Source organism: Ptychodera flava, chromosome 13, assembly GCF_041260155.1.
Source record: "Ptychodera flava strain L36383 chromosome 13, AS_Pfla_20210202, whole genome shotgun sequence".
NCBI classification, from domain to species: Eukaryota; Metazoa; Hemichordata; class Enteropneusta; family Ptychoderidae; genus Ptychodera; species Ptychodera flava.
In genome coordinates, this window is record NC_091940.1 from 34,750,547 (window position 1) to 34,763,502 (window position 12,956).

Below are 12,956 nucleotides of genomic sequence, written 5' to 3' on the forward strand. Positions count from 1 at the left end.
CAGTGTTCAGTTGTCAGCACAGTCTGTGTCTGAATGTATTAAATGTCCAATGTAATGGTAATGTTACAGTAATGTTGACTTAGCCTGTGTGTGTACTATCCAATGTTACAGTAATGTTGACACAACCTGTGTGTGTGTACTATCCAATGTTACGGTAATGTTGACACAGCCTGTGTGTGTACTATCCAATGTTACAGTAATGTTGACACAGCCTGTGTGTGTGTACTATCCAATGTTACGGTAATGTTGACACAGCCTGTGTGTGTACTATCCAATGTTACAGTAATGTTGACACAGCCTGTGTGTATGTACTATCCAATGTTACAGTAATGTTGACACAGCCTGTGTGTGTGTACTATCCAATGTTACAGTAATGTTGACACAGCCTGTGTGTGTGTAATGTCCAATGTTACAGTAATGTTGACACAGCCTGTGTGTATGTACTATCCAATGTTACAGTAATGTTGACACAGCCTGTGTGTGTGTACTATCCAATGTTAGGGTAATGTTGACATAGCCTGTGTGTGTGTACTATCCAATGTTACAGTAATGTTGACATAGCCTCTGTGTGTATACTATCCAATGTTACAGTAATGTTGACATAGCCTGTGTGTATGTACTATCCAATGTTACAGTAATGTTGACACAGCCTGTGTGTATGTACTATCCAATGTTACGGTAATGTTGACACATCCTGTGTGTGTGTACTATCCAATGTTACAGTAATGTTGACACAACCTGTGTGTGTGTACTATCCAATGTTACAGCAATGTTGACACAGCCTGTGTGTATGTGCTATCCAATGTTACAGTAATGTTGACAGGGCCTGTGTGTATGTACTATCCAATGTTACAGTAATGTTGACACATCCTGTGTGTGTGTACTATCCAATGTTACAGTAATGTTGACACAGCCTGTGTGTATGTACTATCCAATGTTACAGTAATGTTGACATAGCCTCTGTGTGTATACTATCCAATGTTACGGTAATGTTGACACAACCTGTGTGTATGTACTATCCAATGTTAAAGTAATGTTGACATAGCCTGTGTACTACTATGTACTATCCAATGTTACAGTAAGGCAAGAAAATATAAATTGTGATGTTCCGATAACATGGTTTGCAAAAATAGGGTAGGTAGGTCGGCAGGGATTTTTTTTTCCAAAATATTTTGATTTCTAAGTATGCACTTTTCAGGGGTTCAGGGTGATCAAACATTGGCCACAGCATTTCCAGCAAAACTTGTCATACAAAAAAAACATGAAAGACGTCCTCGTACGTCCTCGTTCAATCAAAAATCAAATGCCAGGTAACAAACACATGATTTTACGGGTTTTTCTTTTGTATCTTCTGTTTTACGTAGATGGGGTTATCGGAACAGCACAGTTTTTTTTCTTTGGCCTAATGTTGACACAGCCTGTGAGTGTGTACTATCCAATGTTACAGTAATGTTCACCAGTGTTATGGTAATGTTGACACAGCCTGTGTTTGTGTAATGTCCAATGTTAAAGTAAGCCTCTGTGTGTGTAATGTCCAATGTTATGGTAACATTGACCAATGTTATGGTAATGTTGACCAATGTTATGGTAATGTTGACACAGCGTATGAGTGTGTAATGTCCAATGTTACGGTAATGTTGACATAGCCTGTGTGTGTGTACCATCCAATGTTACAGTAATGTTGACAAATGAAATTTTGTCTGGAATAGAATTCACTTTCTAATAATAACATTACATATTATACACATTACATTATACACAATATTATGGTGTTGACACACATAATATTTTCAATGCCAACAAACTTTTGTGAAAAGAATGTGAAATTGTTCTAAAAAGCTAAAATGATGAAAATATTATCTAGTATTAAAGTGGATAAGTTCAGTTTCAATGGAAAAGGTTGATTGTGTCTCTATCAGATCAATGTGACAACAGTTCAAACAATAATCTATCATTATTTACAATTCTGCTGAGCTGTAAAATCTTACATCCAGTGAACTCGGGATCATTAAAGCTGTCAATCAATATATAATTTACACCAGGCAATCAAAATAGAATTTGTTGCTCATGACTGTAAAAATATAAAAAGTGGTAATAATGTAATAAATTTGTGACTACACAGTGTTTATCAATGCAACATTGTGTTCTTTCAATGTTACTGCCATGTAACATGTTACAAGTTGATAGTATTCTGTAATTACAGGAAATATAAAAAGATTTAATTGACCAGAGCTTTTATCTTAAGATCTTCATATGCACAGAGCGATAGGTTGACATACATGATGATATTACTCTAAAGTTACCGGTTATAATCGCATCTTAAAGTTATCAAATTCAAAAATGAAACTGTTCAGTATATGAAATATAATGAAAGCATAATTAGAGCATGTTGCCCTTGTTGCAAACATTTTCAAGAGTGAAAATAAGTAGGCACAGAGTCAGTCACTTGGTTTACATTAATAATCAGTAACTGAGGTTGTCATTAGGCTCAGCTATATACAGGGTTTTGCATTAATTATCATTAACTTTGGATGTCATTAGTGTAATCTACATCTGGATGGGATTTTGCATTAATTCGTAACAGAGGGTGTTGCAATAATTATCAGTGACTTAGGGTGTCATTACAGTTAAGGATGGAGCACATAGCTGGAGGCCCCAGCATAAACACAGGCGCCTTTGTTGCGTCAGTGGCTTGCATGCACTTATGCTCCTAACAATGTCCAAGGTATTAAACAAAGGACCATCAAAAACATAACACCCCAGTTTTCAACCACTTGATCCTGCAATGCAATAAACGTAGCTCCTACAATAAGCTCTCATTGTCAGCTGCATAATTTCCTCAACTGCCCAATAATGTCACCAATGTCATGATAAAATGAATAATTTTGAAGAAGCTATCTGTGTTTCTACGATGATCATAGTCTTCCACGTCCAACAACTCATTATCTTATTATATACATGGGGGCCACAATAACTCTGTAACAGCGCAGATCGCAGCCATACATGGACATATGTGTGTGATCTGCAGATGATGATGGGGCTTCCTGATGTCAAAAACATTCGTCAAGTCTATGCATAGACAGTATCCCTCTACTGTATATGGTCTATGCATGCGTGTAGCAATCTTTATACTCACAGCAGCCACTTTTGGCCTTCGTATAGTTCAGTGTCAATTTTGTGGATGCCACCAACAAACAAACTTTGCCCACAGTTATCAGTTTAATTCCAGCTATGCTATATGCCACACTACCTACTAAACTACTTTATATATTGCTGTTAAAGAATTTTGTCTTTCGCCCTTCATTTATGCCAAAACCTTATCGATTTTCTGTGTGATCGCTGTTATGCATTTACAATTTTTGAAATCCTTTATACGTATGACAGGCACACCGGTTCTTCCGACAAGGATGGAAGTATTTGGTGCACCACCCTCTCCAGAAATAATCGAAGACAAGGACAAAGAAAGCAAAGAGAAAACAAACATCGAGAGCCAGATGAATTTTAACGAAGACTCAGGACTTTCATTTGACAGAGCTAGCACATCATTTCTCGACAATGTCGCATCTCCTGCAAGTAGTATCGCTGAACTCACTCTTGATGAAAGCACAAATGAAAGTATCCATGAAGTTGCCAAGGTAAGTGGTGTTTCTTGCCTAACATCAAAGTTTCACCAAAGTTTACTTGATGTGATGTGATACTTGATGCTAAACACAATCTTGAAACCAGCAGGAAGTGGTAGTCAAATACTACCAAGTTAAAGGTGCCAGCTATGCACCCCTAGGATATTGTTCAGTCTGCTTATGTCCCATATGTTCCATTTTAACAGAGATTTGAAAATTTGAACTCCCTGGAAAACAGAGATACCGTAAACATGATTTTTACTCACAAAACATGCTACCAATATAACACACTATGCTAAGGAGGTGAAAATATTACAGGTTTTGGCTCAATAATGCATCTTACTGACTAGGCAGATTTGAAAGTAGCCAGTGCCTAGCAGGAGAAGGGTTATCAAATCTTGCAGTAGTTCCACTGTCATTTTCACAATCAGCGCTTTTCTGTCAGACCTATCTCGTCATTGTTGTTTTCAGATTTTTGTTCCATTTTTTTAACTTCACTGTGTACAGTATCAGAACAGTTTTCCCTTTTACCACTTGGTCAATTCCCGCCCACCACTTAGGGTAAGGGGTAAAGATAGGGTTGGTGTAAGTGTATTGCAGGTAAAATGTCCAGGGGTGACTCTCCTAGAATAATGTCAACTGCTGGGAGTTATATATCAAATAAACTGCTTCCTTTGTCAGCCATATCAGGTTACACTAATCAATCACAAATCTGGTTCTAATGCTTAGTTTGTTGGTTTCCAGGAATGATTATGTTTCTATTTGTTCAAATTCAATCGAAAAAACAGAAATCTATCCTAAACTTAAAAAAAACATACTGCTAATATTAATTCAGTCATTTTGAAACACCTCCAGTAAAATAACCAATCACATCAGAGCATTATCAGCAGAAAAGTTTCATTGCCACTCATTCATTTACCACAGAAATTTTCAGTGTTCCAACTCGATTCATGTTCAACATTGGTGTCTTTTGCAGATGAGAGGAAAGCTAACGACGCCTGTAAATACACATATCTCTTCACACTCACCGCCACCAGGAATGTCTTACAAACCATCGTCACCACCAAACTTACAACCAGTGCCTCCTCTACTGACCATGGTGCCTAAGAGAGCCCCTCCCCCGTTGATTCCAATCATACCCAGGTGCAGCAGTATGACCATAGCAAACAATCCAGCAGTGACGGCGCCCTCGCTGGTGGTGCCACCGCCTATCATGTCCACAGGTATGCCGTCCAGGATAATTCTCAATCACTCCATATCATCGCCTCTGGAACTCACAAACGTATCGTCGTCACTCAAGTCAAGCTCAGAGAATGAGAAAGACGGTGAGCTTGCTCAGAAGAGTCTCCAGGGCTTGAATCATGTTGTTGACCAGCTTCAAGTCAATAGCATCGCAACAAAGTCAGCCAAGGTGACTGATGAGAAAGTTGATAAAGTGAATAAAGCTAAGAAGTCCAAACCCCCTAAGTTGTTGTATATTCCAGCCAAGAAATCGAAACTTCGCAGCGGGGAGCACAATGCACACATCAAAAATCATTCCATTTTAACACTTGAAACAGATATCAAGGAAATCAAAGACAATATCGGCGCAGTGAAAACAGAGAAGAGAAAGAACACAACTTGTACAGAACAGGGAAATTCTCACATTGTCAAGAACAATATGCAAAAACAGCAGAAAAAGGTGACCAGGTCTGTTAAAAATCACGTCCTTGACCTTGATGAAGCGGGTACTAATGGTCCTAAAAATGTGTCAAGCAGTGCGAAGAATACGGTTGCCAAGCAACTGAATTCCGAAGTCAAAGTGATGATTAGCGATCTTAATGCTTCGGGCCCGACGAGCACTGAGGATTCCAAAACTAAAATAATTGATCATGCAAATCAGTTGAAGCGGAAACGCGGCAGACCGCCTGGTTCCAAGAATAAACGAATAGCGCAGAGTTTGAACGAGGCTTCATCACCGCCAAAAACAGTGTCTCCCAAGGCAAAGACAAAGACTGCAATGAAATCATTGTCATCATCACCGTCGACGGAAATGACAACAACAACAGCAGCGACAGTGTCGTCAAACATGATCACTACCTCAAAAGTCATTTCCCCGAACACAACTAATACAGTAAAAAAAAGTACTTCACATGAAACAATGAGTGGTGAAGAACCCTCAACTTCTACATCAACAACAAGCAAACCTTACGCCCTGCCTACTGAGGCAAAACTTTATGACGCCCCTGTCTTTCACCCCTCCAAAGAAGAATGGGCAGACCCTATTGTGTACATTAGGAAAATTTCAGCCACTGCACAGCCGTACGGTATGTGTAAAGTCATACCACCTGAAGGATGGCGGGTAAGTGTACAGGTAACTTGGGGAGTGTTCGACACTGCAGGAAGGTTGAAATCAGAGAGGACAATTTTTTGAGTATCTTTGTTCAATGAATCAAACATTGACTTGTAATACAACCTAAAGCAAGTGTAAACACCCCAGTAATATGGCTTGTCAACTCAGTGCATGCATTTGAAAGGTGCATATATTTGAAAGATGTCTTGTTTTTGTTGCCAACTGACTACTAGTCTGGCCAAAAATTCAACTGTCAACATATATGCACCACCTTGAGGATTAACAGGCTGAAGTTAACAAGCCAAATACTGGGTATTCACCACCTGCTATTGTAAGTTGACTGAGAAACTGTGACACAGAAATACAGCTGCTGGGCCTTTACAGGAAAAAAGTACCAAAAATGTGAACTTCATGGCATATTAGGTCACGGTGTTTACTCAGGCTTCCGTAGTAATGGAGATTGTGCCACCCTAGCCATCATATCAATGCAAGAGATAATCAACAGTGCAAGTGGACTTTGAATTTTGCTCACTTTCGAAAATTACAATTGACTCGTAAGGGATGAAACTGTAAAGCTATTGGAGAAAGCAAATTATTTATAAACAAATATGCATAAGTAGTGGATCTCATGTAGTTGAATAATGTCCCCAATATCTCCAGTCATCTTTTACACATGATATGAATCCTATCAGTTAAATGGGATAAGTACAGTTGATACCCAGTAACCATACACTCATAATATATTCAATATACATAACAACAGACACACTAGGGCCATATAACCTACTCAGGGAACAGACTAGTTCAGGTTTCAGGCTAGCTGTAAGAGACCAGCTGAGTCTAAGACCAGCAAGTTGTCAGACTACTACAGGTTTTTTATCACTTATAGCATATACCAAGATACATCGTCATGGCATGTTTCATTCCTCTTTTGACGCTCTCTCTTTACAGCCGGAGTGTAAATTGAACGATGATTTAAGGTTTACAACACAACTCCAGTACGTTCATAAAATGCAGAAGAGGTATGGCATTTTCTTTTTCTACTCTTAATCTTTTGATCATTGCCGACATTGAGAATTGATTGTGGAGTTTGAATTTCAGTTCTTTTTTGGCAGGAGAATCGTCAAAATCAGAAGATATTTGTAAAATTGTTCAAGTGAAGAGCAATTTATTACCATTTCATAGCATAGCACAATATTTATTTACAGCTATGAATCTACATTCACCACCGTCTTTTCAACAGTGTACTCAGTAGATATAATTTATGTTCCTACCAACATTCTTGCTGTTCATTCCAGTGGGTTACATTTTCTGAAAATAGTATTTCCATATTAAAATGGCTTTTCTACTTACAATAGTGACCAAAAAGGTTAAAGACATACATCACCATTTACCCTATATTCTTTGAATAGTGTAAGATATCTCCAAACTACTCAGATCTGTTCTTCAAATAATTTTTACTGTCTGTTCCAAATGAGTGTATGCAATGACCAGTAATTGAAATCTGAATTTAAATTACAGATGGGGACCAAATGTGAAGCAATTACAGTGTATTAAGAAACATTTAGCGGAGCAAGGTGTCGAATTGACAACTTCACCACAGGTAAATCCTATCTTTCATCCTGTATACAATGACCATGCATCAACTTAAGTCCTGTCAAAATCGAGTCGCACCCTGCCATAAATAAATAAATAAGCTGTGTTTTAAAGTAGGGAATCTAGGCCAAAGTCAAGTAATCCCTGTCGTGAATCAAGGAAGCTGGGTTCTTACCGAGGTAAGTAACTAAGATGAGACATGCTCAAACCTGAGGAAACCCTACCATGAACCTGATGAGCCCTGCCCTTGCCCATAACATCTGTACTTGCCTGAGCCCATCTTTAATCCAAGTAATCCCTGCTGTAGCCATGATAAACCCAGCTTTGAGGAGGCACCATGGGGCAATGGTTCGGTCTCACTGTCAGAGGATGGTGAGTTCGAGACCCGGTTCAAGACCCGGTAAGTCCAGAGTAACTCACAGGATGTTTAAGTTCGAGACTCTAACATGGTGTTGTGCTCATGAGCAAGGTACATACTCCTCATTGCTCCATTGGGTGGTAGGTTATGCGTACCTCATCCTGTAATTGGGCATTCCCCCATTGGACGATGGACTGAATAAGAAAAAAAGCTCAAGGTCACTCAGGTACACCAGGTGCAAACTTAGGCCCATTCTTATAGAAACAAGGCCTGATTTAAGTGAATTAACCAGTCCAAAGTTGCTTAAGCCCTACTCTAACCAAGGTAAACCCTGCTGTAACTAAGATAATCTACTCCACAGTTGGTACGGCCCAGTTCTTGACCAGGTAAGCCCTTCCATAACCAAGGTAAACACAGCCCAAACTTGGTTCTTTCCTACTGTTACCTTGGTAAATCCAGCCTTAACTTTGGCTTGGCCCACTCTGACCTTGGTAAACCCTGCTATGACCAAGGTAAACCCTCTTATACTCTGGTAACTAATAACAAACAAACTAGACCCAAGTATTGACAGACTTCCATTGTTTCTGTTAGACTTGTTCTTTTTAAACAAATTGAAAATTTTGAAAGTTTGCCTAACTTACCAGAAAGATTGCATGCGGCATACAGAAAGGTCTTCTTATAGGAAAAGTTCTCATTCTTTGCTAGATTGGAGGCTGTGAGTTAGATGTGGTGAGATTCTCTCACACCATGGCGCAGTTTGGAGGATTACAAAATGTACCAGACAAGAAGAGATGGAATAAGGTAGCCGATGCAATGAGGATACCTAAGGCTGTGAGTATGACCTGTCTTTACTCTCATTTCGACCTCAGGAACTCGTTTACTTTGTTAGTCACTAACACAGAAGAATTTTTGTACCGTGAATTCCTATACTCAACTGAGCCGACTTGAAAAGTTGGTGTCTATTTATTTGAAATGTCAGTCTCTATGAACATTTACGTTTGTTGTTGTTGTTGTTGTTGTTGTAAAAAAGAATGATGGTTTTCAATCAGTGTGTGCTACAAACTGTATGGAAACATGATAGATGGGTACAATGCCTGAATCCTGGGAAACTTCAGAATAGCATGCTGTGTGTGGATCATCTCAAGTACTTACAGAACTCTCACTTTTGGTTTTCCAGGCTCAAGATAGGCTGACCAAACTAGATGACATTTACTGCAAATATCTACTATCATATGATATGCTGTCAAAGGTATTTAACAAAACTAGATTTCTTTGATGATAAAAATTTTAAAATCCAGCGGTAATGTGCTTTCAAATCGTACAGCTGATAATTTATTCAGTTTATATATTATATATTAGCTATTATTATGCTAGTGTCCAAATTCAAATTAGGAAATCTGGATGTTCATTCATTTGTCACACAGATGCATAATGCTTAAAAGATGTCAGCAAATCATTTGGAGCCTCACATCTTTATGTGTTCATGAATATCATTGGCTGACATAAAATGCAAATGATATACCTTGTCTCACCATCAGCCAATTGTTTTACAGCAACTGCTAACATAAAATGCAAATTTATTTATCATCCCTTGCTTCATGCAAATATTCTGATTTTTCAGGAAGAGAAAGATAAACTTGAAAAACAAGTAACAGTTGAAAGACAGAGGAAGTCTCGAGGTTTGTCATATTCAAGTTTGTTTTCTCAGTTTTTTTCAGGATAACATGTTGTAACTTACGTCAATGTGCTTTCTGGAGTACAATGAGAGCTTCAGCAAGACACAGTTGTGTGCATAAAGACAACGGAAGAAATACTTCATGGTTTCTTTATGAACTTGCCATCAAACCATTCCTTCAAATATGCAATATTTGTACTTGTGAAATATGTGACTTTTTTTTCACCTATAGTTCCTTGTAATAGCTCTCTCAACATTTGAGAGAAAATTTGCTGCAGGGAATCAGTATTGATGTATTTTTGTCGATGGCATTGTTTTTGTTCAGCTGTTGCAGAGCATGAGAGGAACAGTTGTTCAACCAAAGGCCGATCTGTCGCCTTGACTCAGTTTTACAGAGTCGCTCGCAACACCATGAGCCAGTGCTTCAAGAATGAACCAACACCAGCAGATGTAGAGGTAAACTGTCTTCTTGTGTCAGCTTCATTTTGCCACCTGTTTGAGTTCTTGAGGTCCAGCTTTACCATAGAAAATAATAGGATGCTATTACAGTGTGGGTGGCTGAGGTGTAAGGCAGACTGTATTAAACGGGGAAATTTACCCAGACTTTCTTAGGTAATCAGGTCGTTATTTAGTGAAAAATAAACAAAATAGCTTGGTTTCATTCACTTTCACTTGCGCGTATTAGCGCAGTTGCCACAAGCTGAACGCACGGAAACCGGAAGTGACGTATCAAACTTGCTAGTCACAGCGGGTTCAAAGCGAGGTCACTTATGACAAAGCTCTTCAACGCCGGCGCCAAGTAGAGTACGTGTACGCAGTATGCAAACCTCAGCGCTCGACTAAAAATCTTAATGGCGAAGATAATCGGTAATAACTTCCTGAACAAACAATCGATGATCCAAGACTGACATCGTCAGAAAGTTACAGCGACTCGAGTTCGGAAAGTGACTATTCTAGCACCGATGACGAAGTTCAAATTACTCTCATTCTCGGCGATCAATCATGCCTGTCATTGTCATGCCGACACCGAAGTGATGCCAATGCTCTAAACAGATCGACATTAATTCTAAAAGTGCAAGCATTTTTAATGTGTTACAGAACACCCTGATGTAGCCATGATTAGTCTAGAACCAGCGGTCCTGTCTACAGCGTTCCGTTTCTAGTGCCTGAGCGTACGCATAGTCCATATGTTCGAGCAAAGCACTTGGGGCTGGATATGCCCCGGGCAGTTTTCTTTTAGGCTTGTAGTTCAGTAGTTGGACTTGCAACTTTCGCTAAAAGCAGCCCTTCTCAAAGTGGTATTCGCAGAAAACTTTATTTCTGCTCGACTTAAACATCGACACCGAGTGCTTGGCCCCTATATTCTGTAGCCATTCTATACACTGTAAGTGGAAAAGCTTACAGTTGCACACGTCGACTGCTTCAATGACCAAGTTTACGACGTCACTTCCGGTATTTTAGTACACCGCTGTTTGTTAGCCAGTGAGTGAAAGTGAATAAAATCGACTTGAAAGCCTTTCAATGATCATATCAGTTTAATATTCCAAAATTAATTTTCAGGGTAAATTTCCCCTTTAAGGGACAGATTGTTTAGAAAAAATGAGAAAAAATGAATTGTTTCAAAATCTTGAAATTCTATATAACCCTCCAGTGATGACTCGTTGGGTCTCATTCTGAAAACTGAGATGTTCTCTATCACATTTTATAAATTGACATGTCCATGAAGACTGGCTATCATACTGAATTTCAGCTTGGAATGAGTACAGTCATTAGCAACCACTTTTAATGTCAAAGTCAGATCAATTTAAAGCAGTGGAGAGCTCTCACTGAAAAGAGAAAAAAGTGACCCAACTCTTCTGATATGAACTTGGCAAGAATTAGCTCAAAATTCCTCAGGAAAATTGTAAGACTTATCTCTTGGTAGGGCGTGACTTTCACTGTGTGGACAATTTTTTTATTTATCCATAACCATCTCAAAAAAAAAAAAATTTCACTTCAGTTATTGTTTTTGTTATTAATCAGAGATTTAAAAAATGGGACATGTAGACTGGATGTATTTAGTTATATCTCAATTTGTTTTGTTGGTATGTTATTACAGCAAGAGTATTGGAGGTTAGTTGAAGAGAGAACACAACACGTAGCTGTGCAGTGTGGGAGAGTTGATACATCTACAGCTGGCAGGTAGGCTTTTTAATAAGACCCTCTAGCTGTGCAATAACTTGCATGTTGAACCCCTCAACTCACCATTCCATCACCACCTCTCATAGGTATTTCATATGTGTGTTGTGCTTAAAAAAGCTGTTTTGGAACGTGTGACGGGGAGTGTGTCAACATTGATTGAGCTGTGGAGTGTTTCACTGTGAGACAAAATGCCATTGGGCGTAACACCATACATGTTATAGTGTGTTTTGCCATGCAACATTGTACCACATGACATCATACCATTGAATATTGCATCACATGCAATATTGTACCACATGACATCATACTATTGAATATTGCATCACATGCAATATTGTACCACATGACATCATACTATTGAATATTGCATCACATGCAATATTGTACCACATGACATCATACCATTGAATATTGCATCACATGCAATATTGTACCACATGACATCATACTATTGAATATTGCATCACATGCAATATTGTACCACATGACATCATACCATTGAATATTGCATCACATGCAATGGTGTACCACATGATATCATTGCATTGCATATTGTGTCATATGCAATATTGTACCACATCATGACATCATTACATTGAATATTGCATCACATGCAATATTGTACAACATGACATATCATTATTAAAGGATAACATATAATGAGTTATTTTACCATATTTCATCATGCCATCATATATTACACTGTAGAACAGTGTGATGAGACATGGCATAGAATATGATGATGCTGGGGTATTGACCACATCTTACTTTGTCATTGAAGACTGCACCTTACACTTGAATCATGCGATATTTTGTCAAGGAATTCTGTGGAATACACTATTTATGTCATGTCTTATCATGCTATAGAGTGGGAGTAAGGAGTTATTAGGCCATATGATGCTTTGTCACTAGATATTTTCCCATAAAATGGATATCATGCCATAGAATTATGTGGAATTTGACTGTGTGCCATAGAATGCTGCCCTGGGTTAATATGCCATACAAGTATTATTTGATATTTGCTGAAGAATTTTTGTCAATTTATACAGTGATATTTGATATCCTTTCGTGGGATGTTGTTGCTATGGATATTGAGTCATTGATGTTATTTAATCAAATATTTCATGAAAGAACATATGTTTTCATTTTCAACATCCGTACCGCAAAAATATGTAAACATGCAAAAACAGGGGA

The 12,956-nt window shown here is 38.4% G+C and overlaps 1 protein-coding gene across 1 annotated transcript in view; it reads left to right on the forward strand.

The window, feature by feature from the left end:
* Positions 1–12,956, forward strand: part of LOC139148265 (protein Jumonji-like) — a 50,236-nt gene that overhangs the window by 25,580 nt on the left and 11,700 nt on the right. The window contains 9 exon segments of the mRNA XM_070719617.1: positions 3,385–3,635; positions 4,597–5,961; positions 6,904–6,974; positions 7,474–7,555; positions 8,612–8,737; positions 9,084–9,155; positions 9,528–9,585; positions 9,907–10,037; positions 11,680–11,762. Coding sequence (XP_070575718.1) covers positions 3,385–3,635; positions 4,597–5,961; positions 6,904–6,974; positions 7,474–7,555; positions 8,612–8,737; positions 9,084–9,155; positions 9,528–9,585; positions 9,907–10,037; positions 11,680–11,762 — 2,239 coding nt within the window.